We start from the raw sequence: 25,497 nt of genomic DNA on the forward strand, positions 1-25,497 counted from the left end.
CCAGCCTTTGCTCTCTGATGGGACATGAAGGAATCACACCTGAACTTCCACATGGTGGCATCTAACCCACATCCGCCAGGCCAGGGATTTTCACTTTCCATTAAAGAAAATGTTTCTCCTTTGCCTGCAAGGGGCACAATCCTGTCACTGCCACTCAGGGTTTCACTGCTCAGAGCTGCACCCAACGCTGCTCCACGCAGACCGAGTTCTGCACCACCACTGCCTCCCTGGACTAGTGAAAGTCAAATTAAAAATACTTCTGACAACGGTGGTGCTTTTGGGGCAAGATGGTTGCACAAGAGAGGCTGAAGCAGCACTGGAATGACCCCACGTTCCTCCAGGGCACAGTTGCTGCCTCTGGAAGCAACTTCTACTGGAAATCATGGTTAGCAATTCCCACCCTCTTTTTTTTTTTTTAACCCCCTTATCCTGAGGCATAAGCCACTTTTAAGAGACTTCTGAGTCTGTGTCCTACCTAGAAGCAAATCTGTCTTCTCCAGAGACCCTCACATAACCCTTTTTCCTACAGATATCTAATCTTGACACTGAATAGCAAGACAATCCTGCAGGACAAGCCTTGCAGACTCCACTGCTGCAGGGATCAGCATCTCACACTTGTTCTGCTACTATGGCTTGGCTACTCAGAGCTTCCCCCATGGGATCTAACCATGACCCGGCACACAGGTCTTGTGCAGGCATCATCCCTCTGACCTCCACGGGCTCCACCAGCCAGCCTCGCACACATGACACGCTCCACCAGATCTGTTGCAGATGGCCTCCTGCAGAGGGTAACCCTTGGCTTGGTCTCTGCATCTCTCTTCTCCCTCATCTTCCTTTTTTCTATGACTCTTCTCTAGGGCAGAGGGGTGTGAAGAGCAGCAAGAGGCCAGGGAGCTCCAAGGAAAGCTATGCTGGTTCAAGGCTTACAGAAGACACAGGTTCTTTTATGTCTCAACTTTGTCCTCAAGCTTGTGGCAAAAACAAATCTGTTAAGTTTTGCAACAGAAAGGTGAAGGAACAGGATGGTGTGAAGGAGGCAGGGCATGGTCTGCAGTGATCGAAGCTCCTTCTATAGGCACAGGGACCTTCAGTTGCTTTTTACCAGTTTGGGCACACAGGAATTCCAGCTTTAGTCACAGAATCTGAGAGAAAATGCACTTGTCTTAGGGCAACCTTTTCTAAATGAGGGGACATGGCTGTTACATGAGGGCCAGCACCTCCCCTGCCAGAGCAACAAGAGCCACACAAAACTTCTCAGTTTCACCAGTGGTTGCCTTGAACGTGCCAAGAACCTGGAGAAATTTAAACAGAGAGTGCGTGCAAGTAGGTCTCGCACATACTGCACACTTTATTTCAATCCAGTACCCCAAGCCCCTTTTTTCTGCCCACATTGTGAGTTACCACCACCTTCTCCTGCATTTTGGCCAAGCACATGCACCCTGCTGCCAGCGGCAGTACATGTTGCCTCTCATGATGAGAGGACAGCTCACTTCATTTCTTTGACTTCTTCCAAGCACTGGCCCTATTTGTAGCACATGTCAATTGTAAAGTGGGGTAAAGGAGGATGAACAGTCTCCTCCCGTTGAAAAGAGAGGGAAGGAACTACTTGCTACCTAAAGAGATGTGTTGATTCTCAGAGGCTTAAAAGATGAGGGAGTAGGACAGCAGCCAGGAGTGGTAGAGGTAGGTGCCACAAATGCGTAGGAACATGGACAATCCTCCATACAGAAATTTAGAGGCATCTGCTGTTAATCCTTCAGCACCAGAAAAAAAGCACAGCCCTACCCAAGAATGATCAGCAGAGCCCTAATTCTTCATGCTCTTACATGTGGTGAGCTTTGAAACATGTGAACAGTGCACAAAGTCCCAATGTTTTGTCAAAGGGAGAAGAAAGGGAACATATATTCCACAGGGATTTCATGGATTGTATTAATTTCCAAACCAAGCCTATTTAATTAGGAAGAGGGACAGGGAAAGGGCAGGAAGAGGGAACACAGGTGATGGCAAAAAAAAATGTACAGTAAAGATATGCTTGCTCCCTTAAGCAATAGCCACCAGGGTCAGCAACACTACACGAATATTCCAAGCCACAGCAGCAGGGGAGTAGTATATTTAAATAGGAAGCAGCCACACACTGCCTTTGACACATGGGCTTGAAAGAAAAAAGAAAGAGGAACACGCCTTGTCCCTCTGACCTGACAACAGCACAAGGGGGTGAAGCACTGTGCTGGCCTGGAGAAGCAGTGGCAGCAGCAAAGCCTCCCCTTGCACAATGCTGAACGGTACCAGGCAGGAGTCACAGTCCAATAAAACAAAATAAAATGCACAACAGGTTTGATCCTGACGAGAGAGCTTTCAGGCCTTGTATTAGTCTTGGCACACCCTTGCCAATGCGACTGAAGTGGAGGACTCTTCTTTTTAATTCATGCAGAGCTCAGAGCAGCGCTGACTCATTCTAGCGTAAGCACCTGCCCTGCAGACCAGGGAGTCATTCCATGAGGAACAGGGAAAAAAAAGTCAGCAGGATTTGTCCAGGTTTATGAAAGCAGAAGGAAGGACAGATATCCTATAGGGAAACACACATACAAAAAAAAAAAGGACAACATGTCTGTATGGGTTCTGGGATCCTCTCCCACCACGCAGCTCTGAGTTCTCTGCTGACGACAGTCCTATGAGGAGGGAAGGGCACAGCAGCGCATCTCTTGTCTCTTACAGCTGGTGGAGGGTTTGTAAGAGCATGTGGCGAGCAAATGAACAGGAGTCAAGAGCACGGTTTGGTCTGTGGAAAGAGAAGAGATGATAGAATTAAGACACTAAATTTAAGAACTGCAAATAATGTTAATCCAATGTTTTCCACTGTTCTGAGAATAAAAATAATTATTATAACTTTACCTCTCTCCCATCCCACCACAGCAAAATAACCTTTAATAATTAATAGCAGTGATGTCTACTCAATTTGGGAAAAAAGGGTGAGCTGAAATAAAGATTAGAATACTTAGGTAGGAGCAAGAAGTTTATCTCTGGATTTACAGCACATGGGCAATAGCTGCAGAGGTGGTTTGGTACCATGTCTGCTATGGTTTAACAGAAGCACGTCCTGAAGAAAAGTCAACCCCTGTTATTCCCCCAAAAGCCATTCTTGGCACCACATTGAATGGACAGGACACAATTCCAACTTGCAGTTTATCTTCAAATCGGCTGGGTGAGGTACTTCAGTCATCATTTTTGGAAGACCCAGCCCTGTTTGCAGTGAGCAGGCTGATTCTGTCTAGGCAGCTCCCCATTTTTGGAAGCAGAGAGCCTGAACTGCTGATGTGGATCACAGCCAAGCTCCCTCAGCCTTCACACCTAACACCAAGCTTTCTCTAACACTAAAAGCCTCTTTACTTGCTGTGGAGTTAAAACTGCCCGCCACTCTGTGCTACAGGCTGTTGAAAGAGGCCAGTGATGTGATCCAAGCCAACAGCAAAGAGTAGAAAGAAAACAACCAACCAACCCTTACAAAAAAACCCCACCACTACCCTCAGCAAATCACAAGCACACAGGCACACATCCACATACTTTCAGTGTTTCCACCTAAAGAATTATGGAAAAGCACATGTGGATTTACAGCACCCTCTTGTGTCCAAAAAAGAGAAAATAAGGACTGACATTTGCAGAGTAAGATGGATGCTGCTTGCAGTCCATATCCATAATCTTATTATTATTTTTGAATTAATGACACGGCCTACAACATCACAAATTGTCACAAAAGAAATGAGGAGAATGACTACTCCAGAAGTAAGCTCCTTGCAGCAGAAGACAGCAGAGCTCTATCCTAGGCGGCTACAAGAACTTTACAGCTCTGAAAGTCCAAAGGAGCTAACTGCATTCCTAAAGGAAAAGTCTAAAAATATCACAAAAGTGCATACCAGTTTGCTGCAAATTAAGGACTTCTGGGTTTCACAGAGTGGAGTCCAAATGAGCTCTGCAGATTACTAGGTTAACCAGGTAAAGGTTTGATTTAAGGTTAGGAGGTGATTTTGTTCTGACTGAATTGCAAGGAAAGACAAGGGCTGTAGGTTAACCATGAAGCTGCTTTAACTGGACTTCGTGGTTCTTGAGTACTGCGTTCACCTCTGGGACTCCCAGCATACAGACATGGACTTGTTGGTGCAAATCCAGAGGAGGGCACGAAGATGATCAGAGGGCTGGAACAGCTCTCCTATGAGGACGGGCTAAGAGAGCTGAGCTTGTTTAGCCCCTGGAAGAAAAGGCTCTAGGGACACCTTGTAGCAGCCTTCCAGTACCTAAAGGGGACCTACAAGAAAGCTCGAGGGCGACTTTTCACAAAGGCATGTGGTGATAAGACAAGGGGTAATGGCTTTAAACTGAAAGAGGGGAGATTTAGATGAGTTATAAGGAAGAAATTCTTCAGTATGAGGGTGGTGAGGCTGCCCAGAGAAGTTGTGGATGCCCCATCCCTGGAAGCGTTCAAGGCCAGATGGGATGGGGTTTTGATCAACCTGGTCTAGTGCAAGATGTCCCTGCTCACAGCACGGGGGTTGGAACTAAATTATATTTAAGGTCCCTTCCAACCCCAACCATTGTATAATTCTGTGATTCTTGAACTGCTCTTATTCTCTTCAGGCAACTGTAAAGGGTTTAACAGCTGTTCTCCTTGTTCCCTTCAGGAAAGTAATTTAAGAAATTTAAGAAATACATATATTTAGAAAACACAAATGTATATTGCTTGTGTATAGTGTTAACTACATCATACTGCACAGGACATAAGTTTCCCTATGATAACATCTTGCAACAGAGAAAGAAGCTTCAGCTCCAAGAATGTCATGGCACCAGGGATACTGCAGGCTTGGCATTAGCAGCCTTACATAGCAAAGGCAGGGAGATCTGCCTTCCACTGTGGGATTCTTGGCTCTCACTCTCCTCTGAACGACCTCTCCCTTTCAAAAAGAGACCTGCCCCTTCTTATCCTCTTCTACTTGTAGTGAAATGCTGGCTACGGATTCAATGGATTTTTTTTTTGTTGATGAATGCATTAAGACCATAATTTAACTCTCATTTTGCCACATACAGCATCATCTACAGATGAAAAACTTCTGTTGGTGTTTTGCAGGCCTGGAACCCGGCCGAGGCCTACATACACACACACAGGGAGAGGGGGACAAGTGTCTTTTGTGAGCTAGTTTGTTTAGAAAGACATGTCACATTGCGTTATGAGGCTACTCCAGGTACTGGAATCTGACATAAGCAATTAGAAGGGTCAAATGCATTGAACCGAAGTCTCCTTTTCCACATTCCCAGCTTTGAGTGATTTAAATCCTCTGTTTGGAGGGCTGGGGCTTATAGACACTAAGTGGTACTTGTTTTGATCAAGCTGACTCTCTGCATAATTAGTGCCTGATGAAGAAGTAAGCCATCATTTCCTCCACCCTTTTAATTTAGGGCTGGTAGCAGCTCCTTATGCTGTACATATCTACCTGATCAACAATCAAGATGACAAGCAGTGTGGTACAGAGCAGAAATCCAGTGATCTGTCTGCACAACTTCACATGGCAAGTCCTGATACTTCTTGCTGTTCTGTTGGTACAGCATATGGTCACTGACTTGTAACTGCCTAATTCTAAGCCTGATCAAGCCAAAGACAAGACACAGCAGACAAACAGTTCTCCACCACAAGGTCCTCTGGGTTAGCATTTACACACTTGTAAACAAGGTATCCATATAGTTTAATTTTCCAAAACTGACCTTAGCGTGGCTGCTTGCTTGACACACACCACCACTGTGCATCAGCTTTGACAGCTTCAGCCATGCCAACGCTTTGAAAAATTCTTCTCACCTGTCACAACTGGTCTGCTTCCAATCCCAGCAGAGCTAAGAAAAGACTGACCACCAATAGTTGACTGCATCACCATTACCCGTGTTTTGTACCAGCCACAAGTATCTGATGTCTCTGCCTTTCATCAGCAAGAGATCCTGAGCGTCTGCATGTCCCTCACACCATGAAAATCAGGAAGGCTTAAGCCTCATTCTGGACCCCGTTAAAAAGCTGCTCGAACCCTACAGGGCATGTGGTCCATGCTGAGTGAAACAGCCACTGAGCTCCAAATGGATTTCAGACCTCTGCTGGTTTTGCCTAAAGTGACAGTTTTGTACTGTTTTTCGTCTTGACTGTGGAAGAGTAGTATTTAATCCTCCTTCTCTCAAGGGAAGGTCTATTTGAAATGTTTTTTCTAAGTCTCATCAGTGCTGATTTAATCCAGAAGAGATACAGCTTCCACAACTATTGCATTCACAGAATCACAGAATGTTAGAGATTGGAAGGGACCTCAAAAGATCATCTAGACCAATCCCCCTGCAGGAACAGAAACACCTAGATGAGGTTATACAGGAATTCACTATGCTTTGAGACAGTAGAGAAACTAAAGGTGGTGGGAACAGGGTTGACTCTATACCTATATTAGAAGTAACAACATTAAATGGAAACAGGCAGTAGCAGCAGCTTCTTCACCACTTATGCTCCAAATTTAGTTTTCAAAAAATGTCACTGGCCTTCTTGCTGTCACAGTAGGAACAGTTTCATTGAGAAGAGATTCAGTCTCTGTGCTTTGCACTGTTTCTGGTCTGCTGGTGTTCAGTGTTACACAGCATTAACAACCCAGGTAAAGCTCTGCTGACCCTCATACTCAGATAATTTGAAGGGTGCAGTTAGATCCAGTGTACTCATAAGAAAACATGTCAGTGCTTGAGTGAACTAAGTTCAAAACACCTCTTCTGTGACTGGCATTAAGAATCTCTGCTTCAGAGTCAGTTAGTTGCAAAGCCAGCTTTCCACCATTTATTCTTCAGGATCAACATTTTATTTTAAACCTTGCATACTGGAGTAAGCAAGATAAGAGTAGAGGCCCATTAAACTATTAATCCTTAATTTCAGAAGAGATATTTACTGGGCTTTAACAGAACAGCTTGCATGTAGCTATTAACCCTCAAACAGCTTCACCAGTTCCTGTGCAAAAGACTGCACGGCAAGTACAATACTCACTTTGTGACAAAAGCTGAGAGAACTGGAGCCAGGGATTTCGGGAAATAATCCTGCTGGACCATATGGTTCAAGGTCATAAGAATACCATAGAGGCTTGGGACAGCTTTGATTTTCTCTTCACTCTGAGAAAAGGACAAGAAGATGAAGTCAGACATCAATCACAATTTTATCTAATCCTCTACAGTTCACAGAGGCAATGAATTCTCTTGAATGAAGTGCTCCCAAACACTGTAAGAGAGAAAGCTCCTCACTAGATTAAGTGCAGTGTTCCCCAAGACAAAGGCAGCCAATTCCATACACTCCCAGCACCAGGATCTCTAATGAAGTAGCATCAAGGACATTCTAGTACTTATCAATTGTCAGCAGTACTAATAGGGAAAGGGAAGTAATGAACTTGCAAGTGAAACAGCCAAATCTTCTCATAGGCCTTGTGTCAAAGTGTTTTCCTAAGAAATTCCACTAGAATTCAATTGATAAAGAATTCAGTTGCCTTAATTACATATTTTTTTTTCCTGTATTATTCTGTAACTCATTTTTATACCATCTCCAGTTCTTCAGCAGGCTTACTGCGGAACTTCATCCAGTATTCCCAGAACTGGTCTCATCATTATGTACAAGATAAAGCTAAGTCATCTCCCTGTTTACATGATGCGTAAGTTATTCTTGCTCCTACCATGATGCTAACCTACATGTTCCAACTCTTATATTGTTTTTATTCACTTCTCCACTGCCACTTCAACTAAAGCCCTTCATTTTGTAGACAGGATCTAGACCTGTGTTCCAAAGTGTATGACCTTGGATTTCATAGTGCTAAGAATACCTGTTGCTCATGTGCTTCCAGCTACAGGAGAAAATGATGAAAGCTGCTCCCTCTCTACATATGCCTGATTCATCAACAGTCCTCTAGATCACAGATGACAATCAGCTGGCTGATTCTCAGGGGCATTATTGCCAATGCCACTTCCTGCCCTGAAACAGTTCTACTGGAGCACAAGTCTGTGCTTTGCCACTCATGCATATTTGCTATTTTCTGTACAGGTGAGAGGTAGGTAGAAATCCCTGAAACAGGCATTCTGCAGAATGAGCCACCTCTGGTTCTCTTGACCTGTCTGAGAAGTAGGAAGCTCAGCATTAGTCCAATGAACACAGGGAAAGACTTAATCGAGATTGTATCCAAGCATGTCAACAGCTGTCTGTACCCCAAGCTGGGTATCACCAGAAGGAAATCCATAAAAATAATTAAGAGCAGGCTGCTATAACATAGATTATGGCTATTCTGTGGTTTAGAATTGTCTTGGTCCAAGTTTCCATTCTCAGCTTCTAGGTCTTGAGGCACTGGGAAACATTAACCCTTGTAGCACAAGTAGGCAAAGGTGCTTCTTGAATTTGCAGAAAGAACCTCTCTCCAGTCATGTCACTGAAAGTAAAGCTACAGGTATTCTAAAGCAAGTCACAGGTTTCCTACTCAACCTCCATCTTTTCTTGCAAGGAAGTTCACGCCCTGTAACTACATATTTAACACTAGCATTTGGTGAAGATACTCCAAAGTATGAAGTTGAATACTACTGATCTGGCATGAGTAGTTGGATATGTTTTCGAGCCATGCTGCTAAGAGTTGCCCTAAAGGACCACATTAACTAATAATATTGTAGGTTAGACTCCTGGACACAGCTTTTTATAGACACCATAGTGCAGTAGCAGCACTATTTCCTTCCCTGACCCTCCCCACCTTTAGGGCATGACTGAGAATACAGTGCACATTAAGCAGAAGAGGTACAAAGAGCTGACACCTCCACCATCCTAGTGCAACCTTGCAATTTACAATTTCTGCTGGACCTGCAGACTTCCATTGTCCCTGGGCATCAGGCATGCACAGGCACCCAGCTGCTTCCATGGCAACATAATTACCCAAAACCCAGCCAGTCTGGTCTTCAACAGCCTAAACAGACCATAACTTAACTCTTTCCTGCTTCCTCACCTTAAGTAGTCCCATGTGGATCAAGAGGCTTGTGACAAATGCATCTGAATTAAATGTGGCAGAAGTGAAGGCTTTTCTCATCAAGGCATCTAAAAAGAAATAAATGCATCATATTAAGCAATAAAGAAAGGGACTCTGTTACAGATTTTAAGATCAAGATTGACCATACAGGACCCCAGGGATTATTGGCTGTTAAAGGAGTTTGGGGAGGTGCTAAGATTGCAGTTGTCTCTGCAGGGACCAAGTATAATCTCTGAAACACTGCGAAAGATAAAACCCAGTCCTTAAGTACAAGGCCTGATACAAAGGGGAAAAAAAAAAAAAAACACAAACCAAACCAAACAACAAGAAAACCTCAACAAAACCCACAAAAAAATCCCAACACAACAAAAAAACAAACCCCACAACAACAGAACAAAACCCCTTCCAAATTCCTACACTGCCGAGCTTCAGATGCAATTTCACTCAGTATTGTGCACTACAAAATGCCCTACTCAATACATGCTGTGTGCATACATGCATATATATATATATATATACATATATGATCAGATGAATTAGATCAGCAAGAGTTAGAGCCTTGAAATTTTAAAGGCCAGCAAGAACTCACCTTTCATTTGAAACAAAAAGAATAAGAACACAATGAGAAAACTTGTTCAACTGTTTTCTGGGCTTCCATAGGGCCAGTATTCCACTGCAAGGTATAGACAGATAAGTGCTTTAGCCTCTCATGTCTACAAGGTCAGCAAGGCACCAGTTTTGACCTCTGACTGTTCTGGTTTCCTGGAACAGCCACTAGAGTGGCTGTAGAACAGTGTCAGACATTAACAAGGGACCTCATCATCAGGAGTGAAAGTAATTGCCATGTTCTACCTTGCCCTAAGAGGCAGGAGTAGTAAGGAACAGTTTTTGAGATAAATACATATGCAAGCACACTTCAGACAACAGGAATTGTTGCAGGAATCCTGTGCTCCATTTTTCATTGAGATAACTTGTAATAGGCACGAGCAAAGGCCAGCACCAGCTCAATGAGATGTCAACTGACTATTTTTGGCTGATTGGACCCATAACAAACTGGAGAGAACTATTACCTTCCTGTTTTACAGACAACAGCTAACACAATTTCACCATGTCTATGTATCGCAAACTAAGAAATTCTAAGCTAGGGAAACGCACATTTGTTTGCAGTAAATCACTCTAAGTAGTCTTAAAAATAATCGATCCTGTTCTTTCGCACAATATTGCTCATATATGGAAGAACTGTACGGCTGAAGGATTTGAAAAAGATCAAAGTCAGTGGTCAGATGTCTAAGAGTGCTTGGGAATTCCTGTTTCTGAGTGAGAACACGAAGGGATACTATTAGTCCACACAAAAATCAGACATAATACAAATCACTGCTCCACAAGATACAGTGAGAACAGTCCCTTGACTGTACATTAGCCTCCATGTCTTGTCCCGTGTTGCAAATCTCTGCTTCCTGAAGAAATTAAAGATGTTGATAGGTTGATAGGAAGGAACATTAAGAGGTCTCTTTTTATACTCTCTTAATACTACACTGGAGAGGCAACTTCCTGCAAAATACTTTTTAAATAAACAACCTTGAAGAAATAACTGATCTTGGAGCACAGAACTACTGGCTACTGACAGCCCAGCATGAAGGAGATGCAGGTAAGGGCAGCACAGGTCCACCAAGACTGCAACTACAAGAGACGTTCATTATCAAGCTTTGGAAGCACAAGATATGCTCAGTTCAGAATTAATCTCTACTTTCACTCTGCTCAACAGCACAGCTTGGTACTTTGTTATCTAGGTTTTCCTGCTGCCAGGGATGAAACAGTTCAGTGGCCTGGCCCACACGGGCCTTCCCTGCATCACAGTGGGGTCCCTAACACTGAAACAGGTCACACCATGAAGTGAAAAAAGGCCCAGTCACCTGTTGTTTCCTGCACTGCTGTTTTCACTGGAGCTTCATCTTTGAAGACCGAGGATATCCTTAGGAGAGCTGTAACTACTTTCTCTACATCAGATGTATCTGTCTGAAAGAGAAAGGAAAAAAAAAACAAGGGCCTTTAAGTTCACTGTGCATCAGCTTCAGAAGATTGGTCTCTGCTAGGGCAGTGACAAGAATTACAGCCTCCTGCTGACTGACATCGGTTCTGTCTTATATCACAAGGCACAAGCAACACTCTAAGTTCCAGTGGCAGTATTAAGCATTAACTGAATCTTCTGCTTCCACAAGGTTCCTCAGGATCACTGATGAGAAGATGCAAGTCTAGGTCTCAAGAGAGCAAGTTATCACCTCTGGGGATTAAACGATTCTGAGAGAGAATCAAGCAGAGAATAGCACTGGCTCACCTACCTGCTGAGCTATCAGCACAGAGCACTTTGGTCCTAGCCGCAGCAGCTTCTCCGGGGATGGGAAAGCAAGGAACGTGGCAACATCCACTGGAGGAGATGGCACTGGAGTTGAATCCTGAAACAGGCAAAATCCATCACAAGTTTACTCTTGGAAGTAAATAAATTGGTTCAGCAGCAAATGTACATAGGACAGGTCAGGACAGAGGTGCACCGAGTCAGGATTTGTTCTATTTGCAAGCTATTGAGGCTGGAATGAGCTCAGAGTTGAAATAGCCAGAACATGCTAGCACAACTGCATGACGCTGCATATACAAGGTTCCCATCATTTTCTGGAGATGGGAAGACTTCTTCTGCCTGTGTTTGTTAAAATCGCCCCTCAGCCTCTCCCTCCATGTATGCGTTCACATGCACATTTCAACAATACATGTTTCCAAGTCATCAATTTTCTTTGTTTCCTGCATGTTTTGTCCCTGACTGTTACTACAGTGCCAGCCCACCCAGGAATGTGAACTCCTGCCAGCGCTCCAAGTTCAGACTCACTCCAGATCTCATTTCCTCCTTCACTCTCCTCGAGTTGAAGAAACAGGAATGCACTGGAACCAAGCTCACCTGAGATTCAATTATCTTCTTAGGAGTCAGTGACTCCTCTTCTCCCTGTTCTCTCTCCTTCAGTTGTTGCTGGTCCTCATCCTCCTCTTCATCTTCATCCTCCTCTTCTTCATCATCATCCTCCTCCTCCCCTTCATCATCACTAAGGTTTGAGAGTTACATTAATTACACAACTCCCGTACATTTGAATTCAAACATTTTTTCAAGAACAAAAAAGCAGTCTCCCTTCAAGTCATACTGCAAGAAGTACATCTCCAGCTACAACAGGTTAAGAGGACACTCAGGCTTCAGTCACCCAGTTGACAATGGCAAGCAAAGAGTGAGGAACACAATAAATGACTAACACTAATAAATCCATCCATAAAAGCAAGACACATGGCTCATCCTGCTTATTGAATCCCATAATGGTGCCCCACACTCAGACCAACACCCATCTGTGACATTACAGTTCTTATTTTAAAACAGGCAAATGCAAGTCTTCATGAAAATTGCCAGAAGATTTCTGATTTGAACTCTAGTACCCTGCCTACCTCAAAGATCCCAGCACAGCTGCCATATTGAAGCCTTCAAGGATCTCCTGGAGTTGCTCACATCCCTCTTCTCCCAGACAGTTACCTAAGTTGATGGGGGAAAGAGAACAGACTTAACGGAAGCACACGAGTTTGTTCTTGAGGATTTTGCTATAGATTCTTGTATATCTCTTCTGAAATTGAACAGTTATCAGTCATTTATAGACAACACCTCAGAGGCAACAATGCAGACTTGTTATCAGAATTAAACAGTTGCTAAACAAATTTCAGTGGTATTACACAATGGCTGGAGACAAAACCCCCTAATTTTTCAGAGTGTCTTCAAGAGACCTTTCTTCTACTTCTATAAACAGCTCTTGTTCTCAGCAATTCTAAAACAAAGACACACAGCACAGTACCACTGAAATGCAGTGACCTAGGATATGAACAGAAAAAGCCAACACTGGTCAAAGTTCTCCCACTCTTCTGCAGAGATGCACACAGAGGTTTTTGTTTGCAAGTATGAAATATCTGAGATCACAATGAACAATTTTAAAAGTTTTACTGAAAACAGGTATGGGTATCAGTTTAATCTTTCCATCTTACAAGATATACTGAAACTGCTTAACTTTAACAATTAACTGAGTTCATGGCTTCAGAAAACTTTCAGATCTATCTGCTTCCTGTCCCGAGGTTATCCAAGTTCAGCTTCTCTCATAGTACCATTTTTTTAAACACTGACAATTGCAAGACTAGAATATGCAATACTGTCAACATTCTTCCTGCGGATTTCTTGTTGGGATCAGACTAGACATACTTTGATCTAGCAAACTTACATACCATTGAGATCCAACTTCTCCAACTCTGCCTTATCTTCAATAGCTTCAGCAATTGTCAGAGCAGCATCTCGTTTGATCTCACAGAAAGACAAATTCAGTTCCTAAGAAGCAGAAGAACATTTGTTTGCAGAATTCCTATTAACATCTATCACCCCCATAAGCTTTACGTGCTCACAAGTGTTCTGGAAAGACTCTCATCTGAACAGACTCTTAGCAGAAAAAAAACATTGACACACATTCCTACCTCATATACCTAAAAGGGGCATTTTGAAACATATTGTTAAGAGCAGCACTACTGAAGGTAACCACTTTGCTAAAATAGCCACAGAGACCAGACCATTCTGACTGTTCACCTAAAAGGCAGCAGACATTTTAATCCTTATCAACCAGCTGACTTCACTTATTCAAGGGCCACAAGAGCATTCCAGAATTCACACACCAGTGTTACAGAAGAAGGGTAGCTACTGTATTAAACAGACGGCACACATTTGCTTTTGAACCCTAAGGTTGCAAGTTAAGGCCTTCAAAAGACAAAATATAAGTGATATTAACACTTCTGAAAAACACAGCCAGCAGAGAAACAGTGTGGACAAACTAGGAAGAGTAAGTTACTCAACAGCCAGACACCATCCCCCACCATTCCATGCTGTGCTCAATCAATCCTTTCCTGAGAAGAGGTTTAATATTAACAGCAAAAGGGAAGCAGTCCTTGAACAGAAAGAATCAGCTAGGATTGCTTCATGTTACCCTCCCTTAACCACTTCTGCTCTAGAAAAAAAGAATTTAACTTCTGGCTGTTCATCCCAATACCCTCATTAGAATTCTTACTTAAGTTTTCCTGAGAGATTCAGAAGAACCAGCAGAAGCCTGAGCAAGGGATCTCATACCACAAAGTACTTTTTTTCTGTACCAGGTTCATATACATACATAAAAGCACTCAGATTAATTTTTGTTCTTGTAAGATTGCAAGATTAGGAATTAATGTTCAGCATCTGTCTTGGTGCAGCTGTGACCCATGGCAGGTGTTTTGAGAGATCCTAGTTTACTTACATTACTGACTGGACTTAAGCCTGTCTAGAATGTTGTCAAATGCAAGTCCTGTGCAAACACTAATGTAGGATGCTGTGGTATTGCCAAAAAACTAAAAATACTTGGACCTTTGATACATGCCCTAACAAAGAAAAAGCATGAACTGTATGAACTCTGAAATGCTGAAGAAATTACAAGCTGTTCAGAAAGAGGAACGTCTCAGTCCCTGCTCAAGACCCTCTGAGCGGTTCTAAAAGCAGATACTTTCATTATCAGATTTATTGACTAGCACTTGCTGAGTTGAACCAACAGCTTCAAATACATCAAGCAGAGTCGTGGATCACTGATACACTGTGGCGATGCCACTGATGTACAATGCATCTTATTGCTTTCAAGTTGTGAGCACAGACTCTGCAATGAAGTTAAACCCACTTTAAAATAATCAGTAGTAGTAAGAGAATGGACAGAGAAACAGGAAAGGGGAAACTAGGCATTTTCACAAGATTTAAAGCTGAACAGCAAGAAGACTGTACCTTCAATTTATGAAGCCCTTCTTTAACAGCATCAGCAATAGCAACAGCGCCCTTTGAACGCACCAGGCAGTCTCCAAAGTTGATCACTTCAACCTGCCGAAGCGCCTTCAGAGTCTGCAAGACAGCACAAATTTAAAAGTACAGAGATGAAAGTAAATGAACATCCTATCACTCCTGGAAGGTCATCTTTCCCACTGCAGCGTGGCACGTGGCTCTAACCCAGAGGTGCTAGTGCTAACTATATTTGAAGAGACTGGAAGGCAGAAAGCAAACCCAAAGCAACTGCTTAGAACAACTCACCTCTGCCATGGCCACAGCTCCTTTCTCTGTGAAGGTGTTGTCATTCAAGTTTATAACCTTAAGCAGTGGGTTGATAGCAAAGGCTTGGGCCAGTGCCGTGATGCCAGGATGGTTAATTCCGTTCTGTGGCATATGGACCTCTTCTAGAGTCCCAATGATCTGGGAAAGGATGCAGATAAAAAGCTGTTAGGAGACATTCTTCAACTCAAGAATATAGTGCTTTCTTAAAAAAAAAAAACAAACATTTTCATTCAACTCAAAACTCCTTTAGTTCTTCTACATAGAATTATTTAAGAGCAATTATGTCGCAAATCTAAGTGAAACTGCAGGGTCATGGAAAATGCCAGATTAACACAAGGCCCTGATTCTAAGAGTCACAAGTAGCATCCTCCTATCGTGCCTGCCCTAGATACCTTAAAACAAGAGCTCTTCACCTGTGGTTCAACAACAATGAAACAGATCAAGCAACATCACTGAATATGGTATTTTTCTAATTAAGATCTACACTTCTCCCTGACTGCAGGAGCAAATGTGTAAGAAAATGAGTATGAGCACTGTTTATGGACTAAGCAGTATGTCACAAAATACTAATTAATCCCATTTTGGTAGCGCCATTCAGTCTGGATTCCTCATGAATTGCTTTTTTGTGTGCCTCTCAAGTATTTAAGAAGTCTTATTTTTGCCCTGATTACTGGTTAGTCAAAATCACATTCAGACAGCTCTTTACAAAAAGAACAACCTATAACTTGCAATATAATTGTAAATATACCTGAAAAAAATCTATTATAATTCAGAAGTCACTTTCAGCAGCAATGGAGGAAAGAACAGGGCATTAGATGGTCCCAACCGCAATGAATTTTCTTCCTCCAACAAATGTGCAAGTTGGCCAGTGAGAGCTAGAGAAAGCTAGGCAGCATTTAGAGCCCTCACAGGATGATCCTAGTGAAAATACTAGGTTGCTTTTACCAGATGACTGAACAAAGCTGGTTCACCTACCCCAGTGCCAGATAACATCCATGCACACAGAGGATTATTACATTACTCAGGAGATGCCTATTACTCCCTCAGGTAAATCTTTACACAGCCACTAGTTAAGCGCTTGTAAATTTAGGTCACAGAAACATTCAGTCATAAATTCTAATTGCACTTGTTGAAGCCTCCAGCTTCAGCAGTAAACAACATTGAGACTTCAGCAAACCAACAACCAGCCACTGCCTCCAAGCCCAGATAAGCTCTGTGTGCATTATCTTTAACATTAGCACTTAGGCACGCCTTGCTCCATTTGCTGCCAAGAAGCTCTGGTTTGGTACTTACCCCAAAGGCTTCAGCCAGGGCAGTGGCACCATCATTCTCCAGACGGTTTCTGCCAGCCACAAATATTTTCAAGGCAAGAGGCTTGCCCTGAGCACTTGATTTCCTGTGACACTCTTTCAGAGCAGCTGCCAATATCTAGAGATAAAAGAAGCAGTTTATACTACCCCAGCATCTCATTCTCAAGGAATCCAGATGTGGTTTGTATATCCAGCTCTCAATAAATACTTCAGTGACCACCGAAATGTACCTGTTTCTATAGCAGGGTATACAATAAATCTGTCTGTAACTATAGCACTTGCACGTTACAGCCTTAGGCAAGAAGTCACGATTTTGCAACACTAGAACACATTGACAACATTAAGAACATTTGATTCTTTAACAGACAAACATATAGGGTCTTAGTAATAACAAGTTAGTCCCATTTTTTCCCTTCATCCAACAGGCATCCCTCCAGTGCTATGCTTGGCAACACTGTTCTCTCAAATGCAAGACTACTAGCTCTCTTGACATGGAATCTAATGTTTAGGATAGAACTGTTTTCCTATCCTAGAGAAACAGATGAGCTTTTCATACTTCAGAAATTCACCCATGAAAACATGTAGAGTGAAGGTATCTTGAGATTAGAGAAATGGGCCAAACAAGAATCTCATTACGTTTAAAGGAAAATGCAAAGTCCTGTGCACAGGGAGGAATACGCCCATATACCAGCGCAAGCTGAGGGTCAGCTGGGGGCAAAATAGATTGGCAGACAAGAACCTGGGAATCCTGGAGGTCGAGAAGCTGGCTATGAGCTAGCGATATGCACTTGCAGGAAAGTCTGCTAGGCTGTCTTGGGAAAAGCATTGTCAAGGGAAGTGACCCTTCTCTCAGACCTGTGAAATGCATCTGAGTACTGTGTCCAGTTCCAGGCTCCTACATGGACATACTGGGATGAGTCCAGCAAAGGATGATTAAGGAATTGGAGAATTTTATGTACTGAGAAAGTACTGAGAGCTGGAGAAGAGAAGGCTCTAGGGGAAATCTTACCCATGTGTAAGAACTGCCAGAACAGGAGAGGGGGAAGAAGGTGGTGTCAAGAAGGCAGAGGCAGACACAAATGCACATAAACCAATGCAGAGAAAGTTCCACTAAAACACAAAAAAACCTTTTTATTGTGAAGGTTGTTAAAGACTATCCAGAAAGCCTGTGAAATCTCCATCCTTTGAGATATTCAAAACCTGACTAAACACAGCTGTGAACAACCAGGTCTGGTTGCCTTGAGCAGAGGAGTTGTACTATATGACCACCCAAGATCCCTTCCAACCTCAGCCACTCTGTGATTATGTGCAGGGCAGTCTCAAGCCACGTCCTGGCTCTGACATCATTCTCAAGAAGTAGACAACCCTTACCTTGCCACCACCAATGCCCATGCCACAGTTATTGAGCTTGAGTTCCTGGAGGGTGTAGCATGCAGGGCTCTTCAGCAGTGCCTCAAAGCCACGCACACCGTCTGGCCCAAAGGCATTGTCACTCAGGTCCAGCTCCATCAGCTGGGCTCCAGCAGTGATGAGTGCATCACCCAAAGAGATCTGTAAGAAAACAGATGGCAGTGGGTGGGAGGGAGTGGATTGACTTCTAGTGACAGCATCACTGCAGTGGCTGGGTATGACAGTGATGCTGCAAAAAATTTCCACTTTCAAGACATTCAGAAAAGCTGCACAGAAAAATAAAACTTTACAGCTAAAGTCAGAGAACAAGTGCAAATTAAGCTAAAGATAACCACAAAGCCACTACCAAGAAGTTATTCCATCTCTTTAGGTCAAATACACATTTTTCAAAGCAAGTTTCCCCTTCCACACTGCTAAAATAGATATTATTTTCATTCTGTTGAATTTATCATGTTCTTGCTCAACAGGACTCAAGGAGGCAGGGACCTCTGTAATGGAGGTCCTGGAATAGATGGCCATATGCTCCTATTTAGAAAGCTTAGTTCCCATTCTGTCTATCAGATCACGAGGATGTTTTCCCCAGTGATGAGTTTCTTCACTACTATGGACTTGCATTTGGCCTTTTATCAACTTTTCTCTACCTCATACAGAAGGAGCGAAAAAGAATCACTCACATATTCTGAGACACTTAAGCATTAATGGCATAGAGAAAGATCAGGTCTGTGCTAAAAAACATACTCCCACAAAAAGCATTACAGGTGAGAAAACAAGTTATATTAGTCAGAAGTCTCAGATCTAGTTTTTACTTACCAAAGCAGGAGGGATCTCAGACCTCAGTCTCCCTGTGAACATGTCACTCCAATGACACCTCTAAAATAAGAAATATACAGATAGAAACCATTAAGAATATTTAGAACAACAAAGTTGTACAGAAGTTTACACACACAAGCTGCATTACATCACTGGGGACAGCTTAATACTGTCTGCCTTCCCTTGGGCTTGTCATTTGATTGTACTAAAGAGCTAGGAGAACTAATGCTGCAATCACTTCACTTGCAAGGACATAAAGCCACTGAAATGCACAGGGTAAATAACACTAAAAGAACCCTTGCTTGCATTCAAGCTGGAATTCATTTCTGCTGAGAAAATTACAGGATAAAGCAGCATGAAACTGAAAGGTACATTAGGAATGCAGATTTTACTAAAGTATGGAGCTCAACAACCTGAACTTGCTTGAAAAGTCACACTTAGGTGATTAACGTGAATCTATATTTCATACTCATCTCCTGCAACAGACAGTGCCTCTAGCAGCACAGCATCCTCCTAACATTAGGCTACAACAGTAGTAGGGAAACAGCCTGGACATTGGAAAATACCCTGGTACACATTCCCTTCATGATTTCTTCCCTATCCAGGCATACTCTGACATTTCATTCTTCAGAAGATCTCATCCTTCTCCTTCTGGAGATGGTATGACCCATTTTCCATTAGAACTTAAGTTTTGTTGCCACAGTTCTTCATTTACAGATGCTGCCTCTGCAGACAGGCTCTTCCTTGCAGAGCTTCCCAGCTTAAAGACTGGAAGCCTCCTGAACAGGAAAAGTTAGGAATGCAGAAAGTGTTCCCATTATCCTAAAGTCCCCAGGTTCTGCCATTTTCATATGGTTGTTCTTTCCCACCAAGCTAACTCAAAGCACACTTCCGCAGGAGGACCATAGGTAGGCTTTCAGTATTTCTACATTACTTTTTCCACTTCACCTCCACCCACTTGAGCATCTCACCTTGAGCTCTGATTTCTTCTCCAAAGCTTTGGCAATGACTTTTGCTGCCTCCACACCCACTGTGTTGCCTTCCAGGCGCAATGCTTCCAGGCCATCAAATTCCTCAATTTGCTTGATCACTTCTTCAGCTGCAAAAAGCAGATAGTCTAGTTGGCCTTTTAACTGTCATCTCGGGTACCACAATAACACTCTGATGCAGCAACACTTGCTCAACTCTACCCTTAGCGAAAACAGCTCAATTACCTTATTTGAAAGAATCCTGAAACAGCAGTGAGAACAGAGCTAAAGTGTCAGGTCACTAGAGAGAACGTTCTCCATTCCTTACCCTGCCTTCTCAGAATTTATTTCTAGTTCTATTTTCCAATAGCCATCCCCCTGTTTGCAAAAGTAGGTTTCCTTACTTCCTAAATGAGAATCCTTTGCCATTCCTCACATGGTTTAGGAGATAGAGTGTATGTGCAAAAGGTGCAAGGACTAAGCTAAAAGTTGATGGGAATTGTGCCATATCAACAGGAAGAATTTCCCACTGACTGGCAAAAGCAGGTGCCTGTTTAGGAAACATGCCAGGTGGAACAGTTTAGAGAAATCTTACACAAGACATGGGAGCAGGCTGCAGACTCTCTCCTGTCAATGGGCACTTGTTATCATTCCCAAGCTCCAAAGCCTTTTATTATAGTTCAGTGGCTTTGCACTACTAAAATGACATATAAAAAAGTATCAGCTTTGGAATCAGTAAAATAGTTACATACTATAGCAAACAACCTCTCATGCTGTTCCTTGGTGTGGCACAAATGTTGCTCTAAATACATACATGTTCTCCAGATATTTACATTAGCAGCCACCACAAGACATTTTTATTTGGAAAACACACATACACCAGCAAGAGAGATATTCCAGAAAAAAATAACAAGAGTCTAACAAATTGGTCAGAATTTGGGAAGAAACTAGACTATTGCAGCAGACTAACATACCAGCCCATTCATCTGTGCAAGTCTTTGAAGCACCTGCTTGTTCCAAGAGCTGCTATCCACTTGCTTACTGTTTCTAAAAGGAGTGCTGACTTCTAATGCACAGAGAGTGTCAAAAGCACTTGGAGAGAACACTAAGAAAACAAGAATTACACACCAGGGAGCCAAACCCCAATTCTGCCAGCTGTAGCACTGCCAGGGCATCAGGTCAAGGCAGGGTACAGGGGAAAGAAATGTCTCTTGTCAAAAGCAGCTGTAGCTGAATGATCCTCACATCATAGCTAACATTATGACAACTTGTCCATGCAGGATTAGCAGCAGGTATACTAACAAGACTTTAGAATTTCAAGGAGACACTTGCGAAACAGAAGGGTATTTTTTCTTACCATCTTCAGCCGTATTGAGCTTAAGGCTCTGGCCTTTGAAGCTCAACTGTCCTCCGCCCACTTTGGTTTTGGCAAGTGACTCTGCAAGCTTCGTGATGTCTTCTGATGCCATTTTTCTGCTTGTCCAAGTGTTAAGCCCTGTTGATTAAAATAAATTGTCAACATAAAAAAGCAAGCTATAATACAAACTGTATGAATAATCATATTTATTTGATCCTAATGTGTTTTTGTTCCTAAAATCTCAAATTGTCTAATTGAGATTTCAGTGTCATTAGCATTTTCCCCATGGCTCACTTATGACAGCCTGGCCAGGTTAACATTCCAAAACCCACCAGTCAGTGTTGATTCTTTCAATGCTGACAAGACTTGGGTTTTGATGGAGTTGTTACACTTCATAAATAACCAGTACCTAAACCGTGGATTAAGGCCACCTTAAAATGCTACTCTCTGCACAACACTTTTATAGATAAAATGTAACAGTTCTCTCTCCCCAAGCCCCATCCTTTAATTATACATGCTGCACATTTCCCCTGTTCTATGAAGGAAGCTAGAATGAACACAACTGTTTTTCCTTTTCAGTGATATCCCCACTAGTGCCATTGTCAGCATAGTTCTAGAACCACCGCGTTGCTGAAAACATTATGTGTGTTGCACACAAAACTCTCTCAGATTTGTGAGAGTCTCTTTACTTTCGGATGTCCCACACAGATTCATCACACACATTAAACAGGATGATCTTACACTGACAAAGCGTTAGTGAACATTTTGTCTTGAGGCACAAAACTGAATCTAGCCTTGCCTAATAGCATCTGCATTCCATTATTTAATGAATGTCAGTCACTGTGTGAAGTGACCGGCCTCTATTCATTCAGCAGGATAAACGGAGCATGTTTCTTATCCCAGCACCTCCGCTGGGATAAAAGACTACACAACTAGTGCTTAGAAGCAACCTACTTATAAAACAGACTTCTGGTGTCAGAAGGGCTGAAGGTTCATTCCTACAACAGAAAACTGGTTCCCATCTATTCTTATCCGACTCAGAAGTGGCCCCACACTCTTGCAGATCTTCGAGTTCAATAGCACTGGTTTTAAAACACCCTTTAAACAAAAGTTGTTCATGCATCCTTTCTTCCTGCTACCTAGCTGTGAAGTATTTGCCCCCAGCTTCCCCAGAGTACAGCTTCTCTTCTGCTTTCATTAACTTTAGTATTGCTTTTGGATGGGATGTGTGGGGGGTGGATCTCTAAGGTTGATCAACATCACTTTTCCCAGATGACTGTCCTCTCAAGTAGGTGCTGCCAGTAGAAAGATGCTCATGTAACTTACTCCACTCCTACCAAGCCACACAGGCATGAAACTGATGGACATTCCCAGCCTCTGCCAATCCAACACCAAGAAGGAAGGAAGAAAGGACAACCTCCAACCCACGAAGGCTTTACCAGACAGAAACAAAAGTGAGGGACCAAAGAAGTCAGTCTGTTCACCTAGTTCAATTATTAACCTTACTTTTAAATACCTCATCACCCTACTGTTTAAAAAAAATTAGTTCTGTTCTGCTATAACACCCTTCTATACTCTGGAGGTGTGCTCCCTCCTTTTGCTTCTCTTTGCCTTAAATCACCTTTCACTTTCTTCACCCTACAGACAGACTGCTTCCTAATTTCAACACGCAAATTCATCATCACATCCTGAAGCATGTTTTATTCCTAACATGTCAGCCACACCCAGTTGTCAACCTACCTGAGAACTGCCAGCTCTTCTGCAGGAAAAGCTTAAAAAAGAAAAATGTGAAGAGTTAGTACACTTGGCAAATAAACATAAGATCTGGAAATGTCTGAAGAGACGTTTCCCCATTATTTAAAGACTGTACGAAGCTGTACGCTTCCTGATGGTCAAAAAGTTCGTTCAGGCGAATGCTTTATTCATAGTAGTCTGCCCACACCAGCAGCCAGCACACCGGCCCCCCTCAGGAGCAGCCTGCTCTGCCCTCCCGGCACAGAGGGCCGGGCTCCCGGGAGCGCCGGGCGACAGCCAGTCCCTCCCAGTGCACCTCGCCCCGCGGACCGGCTGGGTGTTCCGCTCTTCCCCCGAGGAAGCCGCCGAGCGCCGTCAGCGTCGCCACCCGCCCTCCGCAGCGGCCCCGTCACCCGCCCCCCCGGCCCGGTCCCACGTAACGGGCCCCGGGAGCCGGCGCCGTTGCCCCTTCCCGCCCCGGGCGCACGCGGAGAGCGGGGTCTCCCGCGGCCACGCACGCGTGACCCGCACGCACGAGGGGGTCACCCGCGCCTCAGCGCGAGAGAGGCGTGCGTGGGAGCGCCGCGAGGCGTCCCCTCCTTGCCCGCCCGCGCGAGGGGCCGGGGCGGCGGCAGGGGCTGCGGCGGGATCTGCGGGATCGCCGCTCCTCACGCACACCCGCCGCCCCTCACCTCTCCGCCGCGGGGGATCCGGCGCCGCCGGGTGCCGGTGGAGGCGATCGAGTGGCGCCGGCCCGAGCCCTCACGCCGCCGCCGGAGACGATGGGGGAGGGGCGGGCGGGGGAGGCGGAGGATTTGAAAGCCGGCAGTTTTGCTCTCCGCCCCGGGATTGGCTGCGCGGCGTGACGTCACAGGGGCGGCCCCCCGCCGCCCCGCGCCGGGTGCTGACGGCCAGCGTGCCGCAGGCGGTCACGTGTGCGGGGCTGCGGGGCCCTCGCGGCTGCCGCGGGGCACGCCGGGAGTTGTAGTCCTGCGGGGAGAGAACCCGGCGTGCCCCGCGCGGACGCGGCCTGGGCTGGGGCCTTAGGCCTGGGACGGGCCCGTCCCACCCGCGTCCCGACATCGGCCCGTGTCCCTCCCCTCCGCCACCTCTGCTCCTGTCTCTCCTGTCTCTCCAGCCCTGCCGCTGGTCTCAGGGGCTGTGTGGATCGGCGCTGTGCACCTGAGGCCCTTCCACAACAGGCCTTCTCAGAATATGTCACCGGAGGAGCTCCGCGTTGCTCTGCGGGCCTCCCGTGTACCCACAGATAGGACATGAGTCACCTTTCTGTGTGACCTGTCGTTTAGATAATGTCTCTGCAGATGTCACCTTTGTACGGCAAATGTTTCTGCTACAGAAAGTGTTTCATCCAGGAGTGCGCAGTCATTTCTACTTCAGAGGGCAAAAAGCATCAGTTTACCTGACAGCTTCTTGTATACATTGTATGTGACATTTTCTTGAGTACAGAAATAGAAGTACATCTGATGGGACAAGGTGAGCTGTGTGTAAACCTGCTTGCAACTGCAGTGTGTTTGCACAGGTCATCTTAACCCAACCCTTCTCTCCGAGTTGCAACCTACAGGCACTGACAGGTGCCATTTCAGCTGGCAGCCACAGATACCTGGTGAGATCAGTGTTTTAGTGGGTAATGGCTGGATTTATTCTGCTATTTGATCCCAAAACATTGTAAGAGGCATTTTTCATTCTCTCACAATTCTCCCAAGTGTTGTTATAAGTAACAGTATGAAATGCTTATATGGACCCAAGAAAATAATGTCAATAATTGGCAATGCTGAGTGACCTGGGAGACTGCATGGAGGTTGAAGGGCATGGTAGGCCTTCTTCCTTCTGGGGGAATGCAAAAAGCAATTATGTTTCTTTATGGAGCATGACTGCTGAAAGAAAAAAAAAGCCATAACTGGTACAGCAACCAGATAGAAAAACTGAGCGAAATTTAGCTATCATAAATAATAAGAGGAGTTTCTCTTGCAACTGAAGGAAATTATGAAGCTGAGGCACTGCCTAGACAACAGTTGTATGTGAGAAGCATAAAGCTGCCAAAAAACATAGAGCAGATGAGGAAATAAATGAGTGTGATCTCGAGGAGCTTGAACTTGGAAAATATAAGGAAGAAATTCGACACTTTTTATTAGTTCCTCACAATCTTTAGCAACAAACAGGATCATATCAAATACATCTGATTGCCTTCTCTGTTTTTCTCCCAAACATTGGCTAATTACCTGGGCCACAGGGGTGAGAATAGTCTTCAATTGTGGATGTGGCTATAGGGGAATGAAAGTACACTGCACCATTGTAGCATAGATGCATAGATTCATTCTTCCTAAAAGAATAGCTTTATAAATCAAAGTAATTTTTACGACACTGTAACTAGTTTGTAGCAGGGATTGGCAGCATTTTGACTCTGCTGACTAGCTGCACACAAGACCTAGGCAACCATGCTTGCAAACTGTGAAAACTTCATGTTAACCACTAAGGAAAAACATTGTTTCATGAGACGAGTGGTACCTGCTGGATCATGACCTTGCCCAACACCTCTTGGTCTTCAGGCAAAGGAGTTTGGCTGGAGAGAAGTATCATGTGATGTTCAGTGGGGAAATTCAGTCTTGAAAATAAATGTTATTGAATTAAAAAATAGTGCTTATTCCAGCATAACTCTTGATTGTGTGTA

General features: G+C 44.0%; 1 protein-coding gene across 1 annotated transcript; it reads right to left on the reverse strand.

Moving 5' to 3' along the window:
• Positions 1-1,141: 1,141 nt before the first annotated feature.
• On the reverse strand, positions 1,142-23,579 carry RANGAP1 (Ran GTPase activating protein 1). The gene is made up of 17 exons (XM_080363716.1): positions 23,501-23,579; positions 22,815-22,845; positions 21,075-21,212; positions 19,721-19,848; positions 18,750-18,809; positions 17,901-18,080; positions 16,513-16,647; positions 15,199-15,357; positions 14,899-15,012; positions 13,338-13,437; positions 12,519-12,603; positions 11,989-12,130; positions 11,381-11,494; positions 10,955-11,057; positions 9,021-9,109; positions 7,043-7,164; positions 1,142-2,779 (listed from the first exon to the last, which is right to left on the reverse strand). Exons 3-17 carry the CDS (start codon positions 21,184-21,186, stop codon positions 2,710-2,712), a joined length of 1,713 nt encoding a protein of 570 aa, XP_080219842.1. The 5' UTR covers positions 21,187-21,212; positions 22,815-22,845; positions 23,501-23,579; the 3' UTR covers positions 1,142-2,709.
• Positions 23,580-25,497: the final 1,918 nt, after the last annotated feature.

Source organism: Nesoenas mayeri, assembly GCF_963082525.1.
Source record: "Nesoenas mayeri genome assembly, chromosome: 1".
Lineage (NCBI taxonomy): Eukaryota > Metazoa > Chordata > Aves > Columbiformes > Columbidae > Nesoenas > Nesoenas mayeri.